This window comes from Schistocerca americana, chromosome 8, assembly GCF_021461395.2.
Source record: "Schistocerca americana isolate TAMUIC-IGC-003095 chromosome 8, iqSchAmer2.1, whole genome shotgun sequence".
Lineage (NCBI taxonomy): Eukaryota > Metazoa > Arthropoda > Insecta > Orthoptera > Acrididae > Schistocerca > Schistocerca americana.
In genome coordinates this window covers 413,854,875-413,879,994 of record NC_060126.1, presented here as the reverse complement: position 1 = coordinate 413,879,994, position 25,120 = coordinate 413,854,875, and the positions used below count along the sequence as shown (strand labels likewise).

The window sequence follows — 25,120 nt, the reverse complement described above, 5'->3', positions numbered from 1 at the left end:
TGCCCAAAGAAGGAGCCACTGGCTCCAAAATCTTGCACTTAATTTGACCTTTATATATGTTTTCTCCTGTCACTGCTTGGTGAGTAGATTTCTTATCTATTCAGTTATATTATATTTACATAATTTAATTTACTATAGTCTGATCATCAGATAGCTAACATGCCTAAAAACTGAGTGCGATAAGTATCATAAGTGTTAGTCCAGAATCAGAGGATGCTTTAAGGAAAGGAGGCAAAGTGTCGAGTTCAACATGCCATGTTACATGCTACAACCACTACAGCAGGAGTTGTTGCAGTTCACACAGGCTTCTTTTATTGACTCTCTCTCTCTCTCTCTCTCCCTCTCTCTCTCTCTCTCTCTCTCTCTCAGTGGGCTACTTGACTGCACATGGAAGAGTTTTGCTTGTTGGGATAACTTCACACTCTTCCCATTTTGTTCCTCTTTCTGTCTCATTTTCCTTGGTTCGCTCATCCTCCCTCCCTCTGGTTACACCATCTCAGCCAACCACTCCACAGTTGTGTTATTGTATTAGAATAAAGTGTAGCCCTCACCCTCCCACTTTGTGGATATGGCAGGGGAGGGGAGATGAGAGGTCAGGAGAAAGGCTTAACTCCATGGTTATGTGCCTATCTATTGCACAATGATTTCTTTATCTATTGAATACTTGTGTTTTCCGATATGATTTTTACTATTCCAGGTGGAATTTTGCAGTATCTTTATAAGTAAAAATATTCGCTGATATTTTCATTATTAACTGTAGTAACAAGTTGTCATTTAATATAGCAACTATCAACAGTGCTAAGATGTGTCTGAAAATGCTGTGCACTGCAACTCGTGATGTCCAAGTAATCTTTTCCATACTACCTTGAACAGCAGACACAAGTTCAAAGCACATACTGTCAAATCATTCGGCTGCCTTATTAAATATTTATGAGAAATCACTGTTAACTTTAAATGTGAAAATTTTAAGTTAAGTTTGAAAATACTACAACCAACCACATTTATGCAATACAATGCATCTTTTGGACATGCATGCATCATAATCAGAATAACGCAAGCATGCAATATCATATTGAGCTTCTGATACCAGGCAAGTGACTTTCAAGTACTACGTCTGACCTGTATGGGAACATACATATCAGCACAGGTAATAGGAACATGGTTGATGACATATGGAAGTTTGGGTCTGGCCATGAGTCATGCATGGATAAGCAAATGGCAAGGCAACTGCTCGCAATAAGTGGGAAATCCAGGTTCGAGTACTGGTCCAGCACAAATTGTCATTGTCATCATTCCAGTCTACAACTGATGGTCATCCTTATTCACAATTGTGAATTCATTCAATGCAGCCACATCTATTGTTCTTAACATGATGTGGAAAGAGAAAATAGAAATTTGTATTTTCAAATTGGTCTCAGAACTGATGTTAGATAATATGATGATAAAAAATGTAAATCTTATGCTTAACGGGATCTGAGGCATATCTCTCTGCTCCTTTTAAAAATGAAAAAAAGTAAAAGACTGATACTAGGCAGTACATTAGTAAAATAAACCCAGCAGTGGACTACACCAATATGTAGGCCTACATCAGTGAGAAACAGAGAAGTGAATCTTGAATAGAAAAACTGACTTATAGAGGCAATGAATAGTACTAAATAGTGGTAAAAGTTCTATACAAAGATAAAAAACTAGAGAGGATGTGTTCAACTTTTCATCAATCCAATGAAAGTGAAGATGATCTGACGAATACTTCAGAAAGATTGTGCAGAATGTCTAAATCTATTTTCACAAACAATACAATCAGAAAGTCTTAAAGCTCACAAATAATTACATAATAAAATCGTTAACATTTCAATTTATTACTGAAATCTGTGTGTTTCAATGAATGTAATAGAAGTCAGGAGGAAAAATATGTTGGAAAACAAATATAGAGGGTAAGAACAAAGCAAGCGCTTGGTGCTGATTATGCTCAAATAGCAAGGCTTTACTGACTGTTTTACTGTGCATCCTGTAAGAATCTTATAAAATATAATATTAATAAGACTTTCTATTGTCTTAAATTTATCATTATGTCCTTTCTTCTGTGCAGGTATTTGGTGCTAGAACACGTATCTGGTGGAGAACTGTTTGATTATCTGGTGAAGAAAGGTCGTCTGACTCCAAAGGAAGCAAGGAGATTTTTCCGTCAGATAATTTCTGCCCTTGACTTCTGCCACAGCCATTCTATCTGGTAAGGAAAGCATAAATCAACGTTTTCGAGTAGTAAAATTCATAAATCTTATGCTTGTTAAGAGTAAGAAATGAATATACAGGTTTTAAGGCTTTGTTGCATTTATTATGTTCAACTTACAGTTATAAATAATACATCAAATTAAAGAGCAACTCAAACAGTTTTGTTTTTGTACCGACATACAAAGGGGAGAGAATGGAAGGAGCCAAGAGTGACCGAAGAACGTGCTGAATGAGTGAGACCCTTTCACACATAGCCCCAAGAAATCAGTTCAGATGGGTAGTTGTGATTTAGCAGTTCCAATGATGTCTGTGTGGAGACTTTTGTTTAGAGGAGATGTTTGCAACTATGTCCTTATCATTTGCAGTTGTTACAAGCTCTAAAGCCTACAGTGTATAATTTACATGCCAACTTTGCAAAACAAAACATTGCTGCATGTCAATGAAGATCTTCAGTGATGAATTGACATTTTATGTAAGTGGAAATGTGAACACATGTAATGTGTGCATCTGGGGAGACAACAAGTCCCCATGAGATGGTACAGCTGGAACAGGACTACCTTAAGTTGAATTTTTCTCTCATGTGCCAGTGGAAAGTTTGAGCCATTCTTTTTCTGTGAAGCAACTGTAACTGGTGCTTCTTATCTTAATGCACTAGAGTTTGGCCCTTTTCCTGAACTGGAAGAAGCTAACCACAGAACTTTATTTGGTAGCAGGATGTGTGCCTTCTCACTGGCATAACTCAATGCATGATTGGTTAAACGACTTTGTTCCTTACCGCTAGATTTGCTGCAAGGGGCCAAATGACAAAGCTTGTTTTGCATGACCTCCATCTTCACACACACAAACTGATTCAATCTCGCTTTTACATTTGGTGATTCATGAAGAATGTTGTGTGTGTTTCTCCGCTACCAGCTGAGCCACCCAACTTTAGAAACAGCATCGTTGCAACAGTTATACTGGACCCACTGATCAAGGTTTGGGAAGAGCTCCCATACTGATTCAATGTCAAATGAATGGTGGCCTCATTGAACATTTGTAAGATAAACTGTTTTAGCTGCTCTTTCATTTGATGTATTATTTATAACTGTAAGCTGAATGAAATAAATGCTACAAAGGTTTAGAATCTGTACATTCATTTTGAAATGCCCTGTATATTTGGACACACATTCTTTCTATTTTTTACCTAAGTGTCTCTTAGTTGTTGATGGTAATCAGTCTTAGGAATAAAATTAAGAAGAAAATAATCTACAAACTGCCAATAAATTTTGGCTATACCCAACTTCAAAGCATTTCTTCTCATAGATTTGGATTCATTTTTGTTTTGATTGTTGAACTGTGGTTGCTTTGTGTTTATTTATCAGTTTTCTATTTGTACTTTACTGTTGCTATTTGAGTCTACATATTGTCTATCGGAGATAGTGATTGGAGCTGTGCACACTAGAAAATGGGAGTGCCAAATGGAGAAACTGGAACATTTACAACAAACACTTTTGTTTGAGTTCATAGAGGAATGACAAGGTGACCTGAAAGATTTGTGTCTTACATTGGATAATGCCGTTGGACAGAGCAAGGCAAGAAAATGGTTTTCCTGTTTTAAGAAGGATCGTTTTGACTTTAGTGACACTCTACATTCAAGAAGATCTTTGGAGTTTGGTGAAGATCATTTAAGCGCATTAATCCACTAAGATCCATATCACTTTACTCAGTACCTGGCAGATGTGATGAAATGTGATCATTCCACCATTGTGTGACATTTGCATGCAACAGAGAAGGTTCAGAAATTGGGTGTACGGGTACCACGTGCTCTAAGCCAAATTCACAAAAATAAGCAGGTGGACATATGTGCATCTCTACTTGCTCATCATCAACTGACTCATGAACAACACCAGCCATTCCTATCCTGTATCTTTACTGATGATGAGAAATGGTGTCCTTATGCTAACATAAGGAAAAGAAAGGAAACTTCCCATACAAAGACCTATGTGCATCCACAAAAGATAATGTTATGAATCTGGTGGAACAGAAATGGTGTGGAGTACTGTCAATTGCAACCCTGAGGTGTAGCCATCACTGTTGACATACACTGTCAACAACTGAGTTGTCTTGCAGACACAATCAAAGAATGACCAGGAAGACGGTATGAAGTGATGCCCTCTATGATAACACCTGCCTACAATCTGCTAGACTGACAAAACACACTATACAGAATTTGGATTGGGAAGTTATTCCACCCTGATATTGCACAATTAGATTTCATCTTTTCAACTGAAAAATTTACCCCTGAATTTGCAAGCTGTTGTAAATAGTGAAAGAGAATGTATTATAGATGACTAAAGTCTCTGATATGTGTATCTGTTGTGTTTATTAAAGTTAAGGAAAAGTATTATGAAATTATTCACCAACCTAGTGTATTTAGTATCCAAGGGGGTTGCATTGTAAATTATTACTTGCAGTGTAATGTATCACAAAGACTCAGTTATACTGTTTGGGTCATAATGAGACATCTGTCTGTTCTTTTTTATAAGTTTCTTGGATAAATTTGTCTCCTTGTTTGTTGCAGAACACACTCACAACATTGTCTTACTGCTATCTTCCACTGCAAAATTTTGTGGGATATTAATCCACAAAATCTCAAACAGATGTGATGACAGTTGATGTTCTTGATTTGTGGTGGCAGATATTGCAACATTTTATTGCTCACTGGTTCAAATTTTTTCTGTCAATTCATCTACCAGGGGTTCTAATTAAAGTACAGTTACACATGGAGGTCCAATGTGGGCTGTAATTATCATACGGTAGTGAAGCTTGGTGGATATGCTGATGTGTTAATGTGGAACCAATGTATGCTAGAAAAAATTATTTCCAATTTTGGCCACCAGGTGCAAGTCTTGCTCATTGACATATCCTGGCACATATTAAACAAATTGTGAAAGCAGAAGTTAATAATGAAATCAAAATTATGACCTTCTAATCTGTTTGACCTTTCTGCCCATGTTCCATTTCTAATCCACTATGTATGGAAACATTTCTACACTCTTTCCTGCATTCAAAGTGCCACACAACAGTTGTGGCTCCTTTTTGTCAGTTATGATAGGGTCCAAGTCCTGTGTTTGCTCTTACATGATATAGTCCTAATATTCCTACTAAAGTTTTGTGGTCTATCCAGGCAAAGGCTGTTATTAGACCCATAAATACTCCTACACATTTATTTTTAGAGTCTTAGTTTGGTTAAGATACTCTCAGTGAGATCAATGACTGCATTGACCTCTTGGGTGCCAATTGGTTCTTCAAATTGGTTAATTTAAATTTCATTAGAAATCCAATGAGTGTCTGTGCATAAGGTCATTTTCAATATGATTGGCAAAAGAGCTGTGGATCTATAATTTTCTGGTTTGTATTCATTTCCCTTTGTCTGAACTGGTTTTATCAAGGCTGTCTTTAACAAATTTGAAAAAATTCCTTCCAGGAATGACATGTTGATTAAGTGTGTAAGATGTTATTTGTTTTCCTATGTTTCATTTCTATAGTCCCCCCCCCCCCCCCCCCCCAAAAGCCTTTAGATTTCAGGCTTTTTGTTATCTCACTGGACACAGTACCACTCTTATTTTATGGATACTGACATGTTTTTATGTGTTATTGCATTTTCTCTTACTTTTGGCCTGCTGTGCCGAAATGGTCATTCAAGAGATAGATGATATTACTCTATTCTGTTGTAGATTTTTTGCTGATTATAAACTGTATTTTGTTGTATTCCTGTGAGTTTCATGGTGTACAATCTTGTATTTATAATGTACCAGCAAGCCTTACCTTTATTGTCAGCACTACTTGTGTTAAGTCTTTGTGTCTAGTAGTTTGACTGCATGCAGTGCATGTATTTTTTATATTTTCTGAAATAGACTTTAATGTTTTTATCATTGCTAGCCTTTTATATTCTGTGCTAAATTTTTATCTTGTTCCTAGTGATCAAAATACCTTTCATTGTCCATTATTTGCTTTTATTGGTGTTTTGGTATTGGCCTTTTTTTACTGGGAATATTGTATTGAGATAACAGGAAAAGATAGTGAAAAAAGTTGTCACTTTATGATCTAGTAAAGAATCTATTTTCACCATTTCCCATCCTAATTTTTGAAGTTTAAGTTTGTGAGTTGTTGGTTTTTTTTCCATTTCGACATTACCTTTTATTTGGTGGTGACATTGTTTTAAGTACATTTTTATTGCATCATGGTCTGATAGAGCTGGTTCTATAACTTCAATTTTGTATTGGAAGTCACACAGATTTCTGAATATATTATCTATTTGCGTACATATTATAAGTGTCAGATTCAGTATTAAATTATTTAAGCCATCTGTTTTCACTGTCTTAAAAAGTTCCCCTATCATTGGAATCTTGTGATATACACTCCTGGAAATTGAAATAAGAACACCGTGAATTCATTGTCCCAGGAAGGGGAAACTTTATTGACACATTCCTGGGGTCAGATACATCACATGATCACACTGACAGAACCACAGGCACATAGACACAGGCAACAGAGCATGCACAATGTCGGCACTAGTACAGTGTATATCCACCTTTCGCAGCAATGCAGGCTGCTATTCTCCCATGGAGACGATCGTAGAGATGCTGGATGTAGTCCTGTGGAACGGCTTGCCATGCCATTTCCACCTGGCGCCTCAGTTGGACCAGCGTTCGTGCTGGACGTGCAGACCGCGTGAGACGACGCTTCATCCAGTCCCAAACATGCTCAATGGGGGACAGATCCGGAGATCTTGCTGGCCAGGGTAGTTGACTTACACCTTCTAGAGCACGTTGGGTGGCACGGGATACATCCGGACGTGCTTTGTCCTGTTGGAACAGCAAGTTCCCTTGCCGGTCTAGGAATGGTAGAACGATGGGTTCGATGACGGTTTGGATGTACCGTGCACTATTCAGTGTCACCTCGACGATCACCAGTGGTGTACAGCCAGTGTAGGAGATCGCTCCCCACACCATGATGCCGGGTGTTGGCCCTGTGTGCCTCGGTCGTATGCAGTCCTGATTGTGGTGCTCACCTGCACGGCGCCAAACACGCATACGACCATCATTGGCACCAAGGCAGAAGCGACTCTCATTGCTGAAGACGACACGTCTCCATTCGTCCCTCCATTCACGCCTGTCGCGACACCACTGGAGGCGGGCTGCACGATGTTGGGGCGTGAGCGGAAGACGGCCTAACGGTGTGCGGGACCGTAGCCCAGCTTCATGGAGACGGTTGCGAATGGTCCTCGCCGATACCCCAGGAGCAACAGTGTCCCTAATTAGCTGGGAAGTGGCGGTGCGGTCCCCTACGGCACTGCATAGGATCCTACAGTCTTGGCGTGCATCCGTGCGTCGCTGCGGTCCGGTCCCAGGTCAACGGGCACGTGCACCTTCCGCCGACCACTGGCGACAACATCGATGTACTGTGGAGACCTCATGCCCCACGTGTTGAGCAATTCGGCGGTACGTCCACCCGGCCTCCCGCATGCCCACTATACGACCTCGCTCAAAGTCCGTCAACTGCACATACGGTTCACGTCCACGCTGTCGCGGCATGATACCAGTGTTAAAGACTGCGATGGAGCTCCGTATGCCATGGCAAACTGGCTGACACTGACGGCGGCGGTGCACAAATGCTGCGCAGCTAGCGCCATTCGACGGCCAACACCGCGGTTCCTGGTGTGTCCGCTGTGCCGTGCGTGTGATCATTGCTTGTACAGCCCTCTCGCAGTGTCTGGAGCAAGTATGGTGGGTCTGACACACCGGTGTCAATGTGTTCTTTTTTCCATTTCCAGGAGTGTATGTTCAGATCACCTAGTGGTATGAGTACACAGCTTTTGCTTGGAATGATATGTAGGAGTTCCCCAACATTTTTAATGAACGTGTCTGTGCATCCATTTTGCTGTCTGTAGACATTCAGGATGTACAGTGAAGAACTACTTCATATTATTTTTTGGCATGTTACTTCTACTACATTTTCAATATTATATTTTTTGCATAATAAATGAAGCCTGTGTATAGAGTTTCTTTTTATTTGTTATGGATTAATATTACAACCCTCACTGTTCCTTCTGAATGAGCTACCTGCTTCATTATAATTTAGTAAAGTAAGATCTAAAATTTCAAGCACATTTAGTTGACATTGTGTCAGTGGTAGATTATTGGGAGTTTCTTCATGTAGAATTATTTCTAATTGATTTACCTTATTTTTTATGTATTGTATGTTCTGGTGGACTATTTTATATCCAAATGTCTTGGTTCCTTTTGATTTTTCTTCATTTTCATTTGCTTTGTTAATTGGTCATGAACCCTGACTTTTGAGATGAGGCAGATGATGTGAAAGCTGCTGGCTGTGAGCTATATTTTGAGAGTGCAAAATGACTAATTTTCTGATACAATAATAACAGAGGGATGGCTTATGGGAGTGTTGTTGTTGTTGTGGTCTTCAGTTCTGAGACTGGTTTGATGCAGCTCTCCATGCTGCTCTATCCTGTGCAAGCTTCTTCATCTCCCAGTACCTACTGCAACCTACACCCTTCTGAATTTGCTTAGTGTATTCATCTCTTGGTCTCCCTCTATGATTTTTACTCTCCACACTGCCCTCCAATACTAAATTGGTGATCCCTTGATGCCTCAACACATGTCCTACCAACCGATCCCTTCTTCTTATGGGAGTATGAAGTGATAAATGTAAACAATTCTTTTGGCTTCTAGATGTAGTGATATTTGTGTTTAATAGCTGAAAAGAATGCATAAGAGAGTAAATTGTAACATTTACTTGAAGGAACTGTAGTTTGCTAAAACATGTCAGTGCCACCAGTGAGGTCACTGAAAAGTAGAAACAATCTAAATTTAAATCCCAAATGATTCATAGAAATTAAGACCAGGACTGATATTGTATACTTTCGCACACAGGTAAGTAATGTATCTGCCCTGCTTGTCCTTCCCCTGTCATTTATTCTAATCCTCACCCCAAAATAGCAACTCTGTAATGTAAAATTTTGTTTGTAAATGGGCAGTAGAACATAATACATGTTTGTTTGGTAACAATTTGCAGTATTTAATAACAAAATACAGAAAAACAATAAGCATCAAATAACAAAGTGTTATAATCATGAAGGGAAAAGGCAGGAGAAATGTCAAGAGTATTTCCCTTTCTCTTACTTAGATTATCCATTTTACTTGCTGATATGCACAATTGTTGTTTGAGTCTGCACAAGGCTCATATTGTGTGGCATCAAGACTATTGCCTTCATATTATTATGCTGCTTGGTTGGTAAATGTGCTAATAATAGAAACAAACTGAAAATCCAGTTTGTTAAAATTTTCTGGATGTTTGCCCAAAATTTGGTCCCCTCTAAATTTCAGTGTCCTAGACAACTACATAGTTTACCTACATGGTAGTGCCAGTCCTGATAAAGAATTGTGTCGAACTGATAGCTGAAAGAGAATAAAGTTGTTGTTTCTACTTCTTTGTTCAGTTGATTTCATACGTGACACAGTAAAGTATGAACATGTATGATAGCTGGTATTTGTTCATGTTGTGTTCCTATTTTCATTTGCAGATGTTTTGTTTACCTTCTGACATTTGATTACTGATAGTTTTTGTCCCTTCCTTTCATTCTCTTACACTCCTTTTTCCTGTAATGCCTTCTTTATTACCTTCTCTTGTGATGTATTAGGTTCCAAAAGAAACAAATTTTGAATCTGAAAGCTTTCTTTTTTTTCAAATTTCTTTTAAAACCCATCGTGGATCATTTTTCCCCTGTTTTTCTCACAGCCATCGAGATCTGAAACCTGAAAATCTTCTGTTGGATGAGAAAAACAACATAAAAATAGCTGACTTTGGCATGGCATCTCTTCAGCCAGCTGGCAGTATGCTGGAGACTAGCTGTGGATCGCCTCACTATGCCTGCCCTGAAGTTATACGGGTAAATATACCAAATAAGAAAGAAAAGTGTCATTTATTTTAGATGATCTTATGTATTCATAACCTTAAAATTTGAAGTAGCAAAATGCGTTAAGTATATATTCGTTCTAGTATGCAGTATGGTAAAGAAGAAAAAGTATTACAGTAGTCTTAAACAAAAATGAATGTTGGAGATTCAGATGTTTACTTGCATCCACATTATCAGATATGATTGACATAACCCAGAAGGGTAGTGAGCCATGTTCTTATTGCTTAAATGATATCATAAAATGAGATGTTTCTTTCTACTGCAGTTAGTTTTGATGGCATTGGGTAGAGGTCCCCTTGCCCCACAAGTGAAGGTTTACGTAAGAAACTGAAGGTGAGGAGATTATATCATTAATGTGATCAACATGACACAACACAATACTGCCTACCACACACTTGAATGTGTCTGTAATGCCTTGGTTTCAATGTGTCACCACACTCACTGTTGGACACACTATTACCAATCCTCACCTTCAGCCATATTCTGATAAAGTGAGATAAGACTGATGGGTCAGCATATGGAATATCCTCCCTGCTACAACACATAATGTAAGCATTAGTCATTTTTGACCATTTCCTCACGAAAAGAGATAAGAATTTATTCCAATGTTTGTGATGTATTCAATATTGAGGATGACACTTCCATCATATGTGGCCTCAGCAGCCAGTGAGTTTTGTTTGCATAAGTGTGTGTGTGTGTGTGTGTGTGTGTGTGTGTGTGTGTGTGTGTCTATCTGTCTGATGAAGGCCTTGTTGGCTGACATCAGTCATTTTGTTGCGCCTTTATGCAACTCAGCATCTGCACTGTATGGTGAGTAGCAACTACCCTTTTCATAATACTGAGGTATGAATTCGAAGCAATTTGGTCAGATTCTTAGGTAAAGGATTTAATCACATACAGGCGAGTGAGGTGGCTGTTTAGTTAAGACCCTAGACTCACATTCAGAAAGACAATGTTGCAATTCTCTGTCAGGCAATTCATATTTAGGTTTTCTGTGTTTTTCCCATATTGACTGGAACAGTTCCTTTCAAAATAACATGAAAGCTTCCTTCCGTATCAGTGTTCTATCTGAATTAGCACACTGTTGTTCAGTTATCACACCAATGTGCTTTTTAAATATAGTTTCAAATACTTACACCTCATGAGTGCTTTCTTTGCAAGCATTCATTTTCGCATGCAAGACAGGGTACAGAAAACAATATCAAGGATAGTATGAGTTGTTAGCATCCCACTTAGTAAATGAATCGACTTCATTTACTTCCGGTACGATGGACGTGTAAGAATTATGGGCAAATTTTAAACACATTGTAAATCACGCATTGGACAAGTGTGTACCAAAAAAGTGGGTTACAGATGGAAAAGACCCACTGTGGTTTAACAGCGCAGTTCGGAGAATGCTCAGGAAGCAAAGGCAGTTGCACTCACGGTACAAGAAAGATCAGGAGAATGAGGACAGGCAAAAGTTAGAGATTTGTGATGCTGTAAAAAGAGCGATGCGTGAAGCATTCAACCACTACCACCGTCATACCTTAGCAAAAGATCTTGCTGAAAACCCAAGGAAATTCTGGTCTTATGTAAAATCGGTAAGCAGGTTGAAGGCTTCCATCCAGTCACTCACTGATCAGTTTGGCCTGGCAACAGAAGACAGCAAAACAAAAGCTGAAATTGTAAATTTAGCATTTGAGAAATCTTTCACACAGGAGGATTATACAAACATACTGCCGTTTGAGCCTCGTACAGATTCCCGTATGGAGGACATAGTGATAGACATCCCTGGGGTTGTGAAGCAGCTGAACGGGTTGAAAATAAATAAATCACCAGGTCCTGATGGGATTCCAATTCGGTTTTACAGGGAGTACTCTACTGCATTGGCTCCTTACTTAGCTTGCATTTATTGTGAACCTCTTGCCCAACGTAAAGTCCTGAGAAACTAGAAAAAAGTGCAGGTGACGCATGTATATAAGAAGGGTAGAAGGACAGATCCTCAAATTACAGACCAATATCCTTAACATCAGTTTGTTGCAGGATTCTTGAACATATTCTCAGTTTGAATATAATGAATTTCATGAGACAGAGAAGTTGCTGTCCATGCATCAGCACAGCTTTAGAAAGCATCGCTCCTGCGAAACGCAACTCGCCCTTTTTTCACATGGTATCTTGTGAACCATGGATGAAGGGTATCAGATGGATGCCATATTCCTTGACTTCCGGAAAGCGTTTGACTCGGTGCCCCACTGCAGATTCCTAACTAAGGTACGAGCATATGGGATTGGTTCCCAAGTATGTGAGTGGCTTGAAGACTTCTTAATTAATAGAACCCAGTACATTGTTCTCGATGGTGAGTGTTCATCGGAGGTGAGGGTATCATCTGGAGTGCGCCAGGGAAGTGTGGTAGGTCCGCTGTTGTTTTCTATCTACATAAATGATCTTTTGGATAGGGTGGATAGCAATGTGCGACTGTTTGCTGATGATGCTGTGGTGTACGGGAAGGTGTCGTCATTGAGTGACTGTAGGAGGATACAAGACAACTTGGACAGGATTTGTGATTGGTGAGAAGAATGGCAGCTAACTCTAAATATAGATAAATGTAAATTAATGCAGATGAATAGGAAAAAGAATCCTGTAATGTTTGAATACTCCATTAGTAGTGTACCGCTTGACACAGTCATGTCGATTAAATATTCGGGCATAACATTGCAGAGTGATATGAAGTGGGACAAGCATGTAATGGCAGTTGTGGGGAAGGCGGATAGTCATCTTCGGATCATTGGTAGAATTTTGGGAAGATGTGGTTCATCTGCAAAGGAGACCACTTATAAAACATTAATACGACCTATTCTTGAGTACTGCTTGAGCGTTTGGGATCCCTATCACATCGGATTGAGGGAGGACACAGAAGCAATTCAGAGGTGGGCTGCTAGATTTGTTACTGGTAGGTTTGATCATCACGCAAGTGTTACGGAAATGCTTCAGGAATTCGGGTGGGAGTCTCTAGAGGAAAGGAGGCGTTCTTTTCGTGAATCGCTACTGAGGAAATTTAGAGAACCAGCATTTGAAGCTGACTGCAGTACAATTTTACTGCCGCCAACTTACATTTTGCGGGAAGACCACAAAGATAAGATAAGAGAGATTAGGGCTCGTACAGAGGCATATAGGCAGTCATATTTCCCTCGTTCTGTTTGGGAGTGGAACAGGGAGAGAAGATGATAGTTGTGGTACGAGGTACCCTCCACCACGCACCATATGGTGAATTGCGAAGTACGTATGTAGATGTAGATGTAGATGTAGAAACTGTACTGTGTCTGATAATACAATGTTTATTCAGAAAGTAGATTATGTTTTTGTCTGCAGCAACAATAGGCAGGTGTAGTGCAGTCATATTGTTGTTTGAGCATATGTCCATTCAGTTTTCATCCAGGCATGCCAGTGTGAGGTTTGTGTGATTTCTCATTATTTCACAATAATAGTTGTAAATTTTGCCACAGCTGAAAATCCCATAAGTTGTGAAGTACATTTAGTAATAAGTTTTTGTTGGAAAAAAAAAAAACCATAAACTGATCAATATTTATCAGAAATTGTGTGAACTATACAGAAATGGAGTGTACGATTAGTGCATTAGATTTAAAAATGGCTGAACCAACATTCATGACGAAGAGTAAAGTAAACAACCAAGCATTATGACTGATGAACTGGTCACAAAAATCAATGAGGAGATTCAAGAAAACCATCAGTTCACATTGACAGAGCTCTTGTTTAGTTTCCCACTTTGGAAAACTTAAGAGGAGCAATTCAGAATAAGTGCAGAGGAAAGTTGATCTCAAAAATATTGTTCTTGCACGACAGTGCTCAACAACACACAGTAAATTGCACTTGAGAGGTAATCGATGGTTTAAGATGGGACTTATTTCTTCATATTCCATACATTCTGGATCTTGCACCCAGTAATTACCGTCTCTTTCCAACAGGTGAAGACCTGGTTCACAACACAGCAGTTCGACAAGTGTAACAGCCACTGTCTCCAGTCATTTCTTTATTTGACAAAACTGCATGAATAAAACATCATTTTTTCTCACACTTTGTTTTAATACCAAGATATAATCTACTTTCTGGATAGCCCTCATAGTTCTGGACAACTGTAACAAACAACTTAGTTGAGGACTATTCCAAGAACATAAAATAGTAAATGCTTGTAAGTTTTGATTTAAAACCTTTACATCACTTACGATACTCACCAGATGGGCCTAGAAATATTAAAGTCCAAACATAATATTGAGCAAGAATTGTGGAATGTATTACACTGTATTGTGCATTTCAGCTGTTACATGCAGTAATGAGAACATACTTCAAATACCTAAAGTTATAGCTATCATATACTTCAATAAACTTCAGGGATGCAAAATACATTTGATGGCTCACATCTATTCTGATCATTTGATGTAAACATGATGTCCATTGCCAGAAGAGCGCATAAAAATCAGCCACCTTAGACACACAGCAATCATGCAGAAAATATCTACATGTCAACCACAAAAACACCTATGGAATGTCAGCATTGTGTTCTGTAGCATCTTTGTTCATAGTAGTTCATAAGCATCATATCAAAGTACAGATGTTTACAGTACCAATAAAATGTAACTCAATTTGAGGAGAAGATTACCTCAAACAGTTGTTGGTACAATAATGCTGTCAGTATGAGATTCTTAAATTTGCATTGATGGGGCAGTCATGTTAACAATATTACAAAGTAAATGAATCATGGCAAATTACATAACAATAGATCTTGTAATTAAAGAAAAGGAAAGAGAGAAAACCTGCCTGATAAAAAAGTGGAGCACTGAGAAGGAGAAGAGGAAATGAAATGAAACAGCACTTTTGGTGGTTATGAAATAAGATCAAATATACAATTAGCTTGACAGTATGAGACCAGTTATCAGTGTGATGTTGCACCCGCCTTGCCTGAATGGATGCTGTAATTTGATTAGGAAGAGTGTCACAAAGCACTGTATCCATTCCTGCAGGAAGATAGCCCACAACTCTTATAACTGCTCCTTGATATCCTCAATACTGACACTGAGATGGAGTTGGTGGTCAAGCAGATCCTACACAAGTTCTGCTGGGAACAGATCTGGGCATCTTACTGATCATAGGAGTATCTAAAGATCACTTGTACAGAATTGAGACACATGCATGCCTGAATGAGCATTGATCTGTTGAAAACTGGCACCGTAATACTGCTACACGAGAGGAAACACATGAGGATACAGAATGTCCTTGATGTACTGTTGTGGCATCATAGTTTCCTCAATTGCTAGTAGCCATGACCTGAAGTCATATCCAATGGTTTACCACAACATATTCCAGAAATAACACTGCTGTTTCTCTCATAAATATTTGGAGATGGAACCTCTCCACAGGTTACTGGCATACTCTCTAACGGTGGTCATCCAGGTTAGTGCGGGAACCTAAATTCATTACTGAACACAATGTGATGCATATCATCAGCAGTCCATGCCTCCTAATCATGACACCATGTTTTGGTGTTAGTCTCTTGCTGATATTGTGAGATAATACATAATGTTCCAGGGAGTCCTTTAATTGTTCTCAGATGCCAAGCACATATGTGCTTGGGCTATGATTTGCTTGGTGCACAATACAGTGATTCTCATTTGTGGTGAGTAGATGTGGTCGACCAGGACCTTGCTGATTAGTGTACCTGCCCTCATGTTACAATTCAGTCCAATATCAAGTCCCCATCACATCTGAATGGCACACAAATCTAGATATTGTACAAGTCAACCAGCCAGCAAAATGGAGACCCACAAAAAGATCTCTGACAGGTTCTGCTGACACTGTTTCACACAAGTACATGGCATCATCCTTACCTTCACAGTGATCACTCAACATCTGACACTGTTCACATATCATATGCATCTTACAATGCCTGGCAACGACATTAAATGCAAGCAACGCTTATACACTCTGATGGTCGTTCTATCTGTTACAGAAAATTGCAACTCTAAACCATTTACATACCTGATAATGGTGGGTACATGTATAAAATTACACTGATAACTAACCATGCAATGGTAAACACCAAACTTTATGTAACAAAATTCATTTTAAAAAAACCAACATGAAAAAGATATAATAGTCTCACTGTGTAGGGGAGATGTTGAGTTGCAGACAGGCACAGTGAAAAAGACTACTAAACATTTAAGCTTTTGGACAAAAAGTACTTCTTCTGAAATTCACACAAGCATGACTTACACACACATAGCTACTATCTCTGGGCACTACAGGGGCATAAAAAGTACTACATGCCATATATGGAAGTGCTCTTTTCTTTGTCATATTACTTCTAAAACCTTTTTTCATTACACTGAATGCATAAAATTTATTGTGAGTTACTATAGCATAAAATAAACGACATCTCAGTAATAACAAGTGTTTTCCTATTCACCAACTCCAATCATGGTAACATGCATTGCAAAATGTGGTAATATTGTTACATACAACAGGAGCTCATAACTAGTTGGTTCTGCTGGAAAGGTAAATTTTCTGTACCAGAAAACAGTTTTTTGAATATATTTATGTATTGAAAATTATCACTGACTGAGAAGTAAACCAAGAACATTCATGTATCAAATAACATAGTTCGCAGGAGAGCTTCTGTAAAGTTTGGACGGTAGGAGACAAGATACTGACAGAAGTAAAGCTGCGAGGATGGGGCGTGAGTCGTGCTTGGGTAGCTCAGTTGGTAGAGCACTTACCTGCAAGAGGCAAAGGTCCCGAGTTCGAGTCTCAGTCCGGCACACAGTTTCAATCTGCCAGGAAGTTTCATATCAGTGCACGCTCTGCTGCAGAGTGAAAATCTCATTCTGGAACTAACATAGTTGTTGTTCAAATTTAACTTTTAGTAATAAAGCAATCTTATTTTTACAGGGTGAAAAGTATGATGGCCGCAAAGCCGATGTGTGGTCATGTGGTGTTATACTTTATGCACTTCTTGTTGGAGCACTGCCATTTGATGACGATAATCTCAGGCAACTGTTGGAGAAAGTGAAACGAGGTGTATTTCACATTCCACATTTTGTTCCACCTGACTGCCAGAACTTGCTGAGAGGAATGATTGAGGTCAATCCAGAAAAGCGACTTACAGTAAGTACATAACATTATTTAATTTTCATTCATTCAGTCAGCATGTTCTGTAGATGCCATCAAGAGGGAGAACTGTCAATGGTGTGGAGCAACTAAAGATAAACAGATCATAGAAACTTAATCTGTGCACTGTATTAAGTTAATCTGTGTACTGTATTTACAGGAAAAGTGTCACTAAATTACAAATTACAGTGCTACTTTGGGGTGCCTCCACAGCTGTACTACATAGTCACATATCATACAGCTATACAATGAACACTACCACTTTATATATAGCTAACAGAACCTTTCAAGCATTCATTCTAGATTTTCAACTAATCTGGAGAAAAAGTGACTGAAGGGGTATGTTTTATTTTTAATTTGAAGTGATTGGGGGTCTGATTACTTGTTTTATGTTAGGTGGGAGCTTATTGAACTTATTTACATCACAGTACGTTACCATACTGAGTTTCTGAGAAACTTATCTCAACAAAAATTTGAAGACCCCTCTTAATAATTAATGCAACAAGAAATGTATTTTTTTGTTGCATTGTTACAGTCTCTGATTTTATCAACTGCAGTGAAGAAATTAATTGTGGATAAATGCTATTAGAATAATGTAAATACTCTGATGAACCCAAACATTAGGACCACTTGCTAAACCTCTAGAGACCTGAAGAGAGAGTTATACAGTGAATCAAACACAACAAGCTTTAACATGTTGGTTGACACCACTGATTGTAAAATATTAATGAATAAAAATTTGTATATTTACAAATTGTTCCAGGCCATGTATCATGTGTGATACACCAGGTTGCTAACAAGACAATCTGCCACACAGTGAAGAAATAAATGTTACTTTATATTTGCTTATTTGCATGACATATATCCTCCTCATGTTAGAAAATGCAAAAAATTGTTAAAATTGTCTAATTACATGTCCTTGTGGAAATATAAATTGTTAGAAGTATAATAAGTAAACATTAAAAAAGCTTTCTGCAATTTTTTAAATATGTTGCAGGATATTCTTATGAAGTATGAAACTTTTTGAAACCATACATTTGGAACATCTCACGTTCGTTAGCTTTGATCAGCCCATTCCTCTGCATCTTGATCTGTTCTTTTTTTTGGTACCTGTTTCTGGCATGTGCAAAACACATTTGTATCTTTTGGCCATTGGTGGCATTGGCTGAACTAATCTTCTCTTCTTTTCATTGTTCTCTTCCCTTTATTCACTTTCCTCTTCATCACCTTCCTTTTCATATCTATCTGGGATGTTTATGTTTCTTTCGGTGGTGCTGAACATCAGATTTTCAGCAATATCCATCTTGAAGGTGAAATGTGATAATACTTGTTTTCTTTGCCATTTCTCTTCAAGTGCATCATTCTTGGATTCAATATATGATGGAGCAATAACAAAATAAAAAAAAAATGATGCAGTACCCTTATTGTCCACTTCTTTGTTCTACCTCTCATGGCATATTTGCTAATGACCCTGTCCATAAGATCCACACTACCCATGTGAGAGTTATACATCTTTACAGCAAAAGGACAAGGGCTCTATATGTAATAACCTTGCTGCTTGCTCCACCTTCAACAAGTTTCCACAGGATTTACCCCACAGTAGGTAGAAGCCAAATGAATGGCATGATTATCATGCCACTTTATGATTGCAGTTCCATCATCACCTCTCACCATTTGCTCTAAACTTCTTCTTTCCTCACATTTGAGAAGTCCATCTTTTTTCAAGCCAATGCTTTTTGGTAACCTTGAAGTCATCACTGTTCCACACCCTCAAATTGTTCTGTGATTGATAAGAGAACTCAGAAGAGGCAAAGAAGTGAAATATCGGTCCATGAAAATCATTGTTCCTGCTGGCAGTATATCAGACAACTTCAATACCACTTTCCCTCCAATATCTAATTTTTCAGGCATACGTGTCATCTCTGAATTAATTGGTCTTGGTTCACCCTCATACATAAAAAAATTCTAAGGGTAGTCTACTTGATGAAGCCATTGCAAAGGTTTTCATGCCCACAGGTTGAGGTTTTCCTCTAACATATTGTTCCATGCAAGCTTGCCCATGGAATGGCACCATTTATTTGTCAATAGAAACCATTTTTGGATGAGGATGTTGCAGACATGCTTTTCTAATCATTGACAACATTGGTCTTACTTTCCAGCATCTGTTAGTTGGTTTTTCATTGTCACTGAGAGCATTGTCATCAACAACCTTGAGAGATGCTCTAAGGCAGTAGGAACGATCTCTGCTGATGTTTTCTGCAACCATTGGATATGTAGTATGTTGTTCCCAACACATCCTAAGCTTAGGAATACCAAGAAGTGAAATCACAATACTTGCCACCTAGTATTTCTTAATCCCATCTGGGTTGGTGTTGAGAGATTTTCCATGTGAAGAAACCAGCTTCATGGTTTTTTTTCCCTGCCACATTACTGAAAAAATCTTCATTTAAATACTTATTAAAATATTCAAATGGTTTCCTAACTCCTGTACTGACAGATTTTACATCTGAACTTGATGATGTTGACATTGTGGCAGTTGAGATACTGGGCGAAAATCCAAAATAGAAAGAACAATATTGTTTAAAAATGATTCTTTTGCAACAATTAACATTCATGCATATTTAAACTACTAAAAACATTATGTACTCTGTTCTGTGGTACCAGTGTTGTGTTGGTCCTCTAGATGATGGAGTTTCATGAGCTTGTGTTGGCACTACTAAACTTTCACTGTCTGAAACTTCATCTTCTTCTTCAGATGCTGTCAGTTGCGATCCCTGAATGTGAACTTTAGCATCATCGCCATCATTATCATCATCATCATCATCATCATCAATTTCAATGTCAGAGAAATTAGTGGCAAAGACTTCATCCAGAAGCTGAGCTATTTCAGAACCAGTTAGTCCGGTTTATTTAGATTTTCATTTTTAAATCATGTCTGCGAAGTTTTATTTGTTTACAAAGCATTATAAATTCCTATCCCATTATTAAACTTGTGAAATTTGCACTAAAAATAATAAAATAATGTTGAAACAATGAATGAACAACATAAAATGCAGCTGACTGCCATTTTCTCACCGGCATATGAAATGTAGTCATTGAGACCCAATGTATCAAATGAGATGCATCTACTAAAATACGATTTTTCAGAACTAAAATCATCTTTCATGCCACTTTCTTTGATAGAATTATATGAGGGAACTGTTAACAATACTTTATCCTTTTATAGAAGTAAATAAATGATGGATTAACAAAACTAACCTTTCTTGAAGCCATTCTTACTCGTCCAAAACACACTTGTTATTGACTGCTCCTGACAGCTAGTGGGTCATTCTAAGAACTATGAGTAGGCTACCTGCTTGTTCTGTAGAGTGTATTGAATATGATACAACTGATGCTTTTACAAAAAACGGCACACATTATGTAGGAACATCATTTGAACGGATGTATCATATATAATACAAGGAATCACTAGAGGTTAACCTTTATAATACAATACAGTAGCAATTCTGCATGGTATGGATCTAACAATGCGCTGGCAAGTTTCAAATTCTTCCAATATTTATTAACATTGCATCTCTCTTGCACCTGTACACAGCTCATGGTCTAGTGGTTAGCTTCATTGTCTCTAGGTCACCGGGCCTTGTGTTCAGTTCCCAGTTGGATCAGAGATTTTTTTTTTATTCGGACCAATCGCCAGGTATCACCTGACAACTTTTTTTATTCAGGGACAAGATTTATTTGACCTAAACATCCCATCTCATCTTCATCGATGCACAAGTTTTCAAAGTGGTGTCACATAGAAAGACTTTTACCATTTGCCCAACAGTTGCTGATAGGGCCTCCTGGCTAATAATGCTGCATTGTCGTTTAATTTTTTCCCCATTCCACCTTAAGCAAGCAGCATGACAATGTACCCATGCATACTTAACTCATGAAGGAATTACTGGGCTGAAACATGCCAAATGTCCCTTACCATCCTACTTGCCAGACCTATCACTGTGTTACTTTCACATGTTCCTGAAGATGAAAATTGTGTTAAAAGATTGGCATTTGGACTTGATTGAAGACTACCAAGTTGAAGCACAATGGACCCTGAACACCTTTTGCCATTTAGTCTTCCAGCAATGCTTCCAAAAATGGGAACAGTTCTGGGACTTTTGCATGCATGCCCAAGGTGACTACCTCGAATGTTTCAGAGGACATTAGGATGTGAATATAGTTTTCTGATTTTTTACAACGAAATTCTTGGATATTTTGGGTAGCACCTGTAATCTTATCCTCCCTCACATCACCTGTTGATTGTCACTCTTCAAAATTAATTTCTTTTGATAAGCTTCAAGAGGAGTAAGATTTAGAAATAAACTTTTATACTTATCTTCTTTTCTTGTAGTTGGCTCCAGTTCATCACATCTAGGGGTTGATTCTTGAGGCTACAATTTTGGACATTATAGGTTCAAAATGGCATGATATTTATTATGTCACATTTTTCTATCTCACACTTTCTTTACAATTTCCCCTTCATGATCAAAAATTATGTGGTTGTTGCCAAAAATAAAAACACATCTGATTCCATTAGAGGCATCAGGTTGCATAATTAATAATAGGAATTTTAAGTGTGGCAGATGATATAACCTTTAATCACTAATAAATTGTGTGGATATACAAACGTAGAAACAATAGCTGGTTACATGCTACCAATTCCGTATCGGTCATTCGACTGCCATGCCGTGACATGCGGCTGGCGCCGTTCGTAGCTAGGTGGCGCTCCCGCGCTCAGCCGAGTTGCGGAGCGCCTCTATCGCCGTTTGCGTGTACTGACGTGGTGGCACTCTTAAATGTCGTGGCACTGTCACAACACTTTTCCCCCCTTGAAAAAAAAAACACTCACTTCCTGGGAGACACGGACAGCGCGGAGACATCCATGGCCTCTTGGGAGGCCCCGAGAAGATCCCACGGAGAAACACGAGAGTACAGTCGAAAATGTCCAGGACGGAAGCCCGTGCATGGAACGTGCCTCCTGGATGAGATGATGGGTGAAAACTCCAGAGCAGCATCCATAGGTGTCGTGGACCTGGGGGTGTGCTCCAGCGAGATGGGTCCCGGAGAAGGCGGCATCGCGACTGGGGCCGGTTCCGGCGTACTCGGAAGTGGTAGCGATGTCGGCTGCAGCAACACGCACGGGAGATCGGCAGCAGCGACGGGACTGGCTTCTTGGGCTGGTGGAGGCGAAGGAAGGGGCGGTGGCACCGGCGTGGCCATCACTCGTGGGCGCATCTGGTCATAATGGCGAACAATCATGCCGTCGCCTGTACGTATTTCACAAAGCCGGCGGCCGCAAAGAGCCTTGACCACCCCTGGAAGCCATTTAGGGTGAGATCCATACCCTCATGCCCACACGTCGGCGCCGACCGAGTATTTTCCCGCGCGAGGGGACACAGTACAAGGCCTGACAGGGTGAAGCAGGTGCAGTAGAGTGCGCGGTTGGCGGCCATGCAAAAGTTCTGCAGGGCTGCGATCACCCAGAGGCGTGAAGCGATAAGAACTCAGAAAATGCAACAGAGCGTCATCTGTGGAAAAATCACTAAGGAATTTTTTCATCTGGCTTTTGAAAGTGCGGGCAAGGCGCTCGACCTCCCCATTCGATTGCGGATGGAAGGGCAGTGCTGTAACATGATGAATCCCTTGTCCAGTACAAAAATCACAGAAGGCCTGCGAAGAGAACTGAGGGCCATTGTCCGTGACGATCGTGGATGGAAGACCTTCTAGCACAAAGTTTTTGGACAAAGCCAGCGTCGTCGCCGCAGTGGTGGGCGACGGACATCGAACAACAAACGGAAACTTTGAGAAGGCGTCAATCAACAGCAGCCAATAAGTGCCGAGGAAGGGGCCGGCAAAGTCAGCGTGCACCCGTTCCCATGGCTGCACCGGGTCAGGCCACGGAGAAGGCATTGTACGGGGTGCAGCCAGTTATTGAGCACACTGACCACATGCAGCGACCATGTGGGCAATGTCCGAATCAATACCGGGCCAATAAACATGCCTGGGGGCCAGGGACTTAGTCCGAGAAATCCCACAATGGCCTTCATGCAACAGTTTGAGAACATCTTTCCGAAGAGAGGCTGGCACCACGACCCGTGGAGATGCGCCATCTCTGGCCAGAAGAACAACACCATCATGAACAGACAGATGAAGGCGTAAGGCATGGTAGTTGTGAAGGGGATCCGATGCCCGGCCCTTGGTCCTGTCCGGCCAACCCCGTTGAATAAAACCGATCACCTGACACAGGACCGGGTCCTGCGCAGTAGGCGACGCAACCTGTGACCCTGTAAGCGGAAAACCCTCGACCGCACGATGTTCTGCCTCTTCAAGGTGGAAACAGAGTAGTTCATCTCGATCGAAAACCGGGTCGGGGCCCATCGGCAAACGCGACAACGCATCAGCGTTGGCGTGCTGGGCCATGGGGCGATAGTGAATCTCATAGTGAAAATGAGACAAGTATAAGGCCCAACGTTGCAGATGGTGAGCTGCCTTATCCGGAAGCACCGCTGATGGGCTGAACAGAGAGACCAGCGGCTTGTGGTCAGTGATGAGGTGAAACTTAGAACCATACAAAAAAACGCTGATCTTTTTTAGAGCATAAATGATAGCGAGCACCTCCTTTTCGATTTGAGAATAACGCCATTGCGCATCGTTGAGGGTCTTGGAAGCATAGGCGATGGGTCGTTCTGACACATCCTCATACCGATGGGCGAGAACAGCCCCTAGGCCATACTGGGACGTGTCAGTCGCCAGAACCAAGTGCTGACCCGGACGGAATGTGGCAAGACAAGGCGCCGACTGCAAATGAGCCTTCAGGCGAACAAAAACCTGCTCACACTCATCGGACCAACAGAAAGGAATGTTTTTGCCTAACAGCTGATGCAGGGGATGATCTACCGCCACCGCGAATGGAATGAATTTGTGATAATAAGCAATCTTGCCTATAAACGCCTGAAGTTCTTTTACCGTAGACGGCCGGGGTAGAGCGGTAATGGCCGCAACATGCTGACGTAGAGGACGTATACCCTCATGGGACAAGTGGAAACCAAGGTACACAATGGAGGGTTGGAAGAACTGTGACTTGTCCAGATTGCACTTCAACCCAGCCAAATGCAGAACCCGAAACAGTGAACGCAAATTGCGAAGGTGCTCCTCAGTGGAGGCCCCCATGACAACAATGTCATCCAGATAGTTTATGCAGCCGGGAACGGAAGCCGTGAGCTGTTCCAAAAACCGCTGAAAAATGGCCGGCACACTAGCGACGCCAAACGGTAACCGCTGGTACTGATACAACCCACAAGGAGTGTTGATGACGAGAAATTCCTTGGAAGACGCATCCAACGGCAACTGATGGTATGCCTCCGATAAGTCAAGTTTGGAAAAGAACTGGCCTCCAGTGAGCTTGGTAAATAACTCCTCAGGACGGGGAAGAGGAAAAGTGTCAATGAGGCTCTGAGCATTGACAGTGGCTTTAAAATCACCACACAATCGCAGACTCCCGTTTGGTTTAGAAACCACCACGATTGGTGATGCCCATTCGCTGGAGGTAACAGGAAGGAGAATCCCTGAAGCTGTTAACCTGTCTATCTCAGTCTTGACAGATGCACGCAACGCCACCGGAATAGGGCGCGCCCGGAAAAACTTAGAGCGAGCTGTAGGTTTAAGAGTAATGTGGGCTTCAAAATCCTTGGCACGACCCAGACCAGCAGA

General features: G+C 40.2%; 1 protein-coding gene across 1 annotated transcript in view; it reads left to right on the top strand.

The window, feature by feature from the left end:
• Window positions 1-25,120, top strand: part of LOC124545332 (serine/threonine-protein kinase BRSK2) — a 204,196-nt gene that overhangs the window by 32,025 nt on the left and 147,051 nt on the right. The window contains exons 4-6 of the mRNA XM_047124232.1: window positions 2,090-2,230; window positions 10,033-10,183; window positions 17,153-17,368. Of these exons, the coding sequence (XP_046980188.1) occupies window positions 2,090-2,230; window positions 10,033-10,183; window positions 17,153-17,368 (508 nt within the window). The remainder of the gene's footprint in view (window positions 1-2,089; window positions 2,231-10,032; window positions 10,184-17,152; window positions 17,369-25,120) is intronic.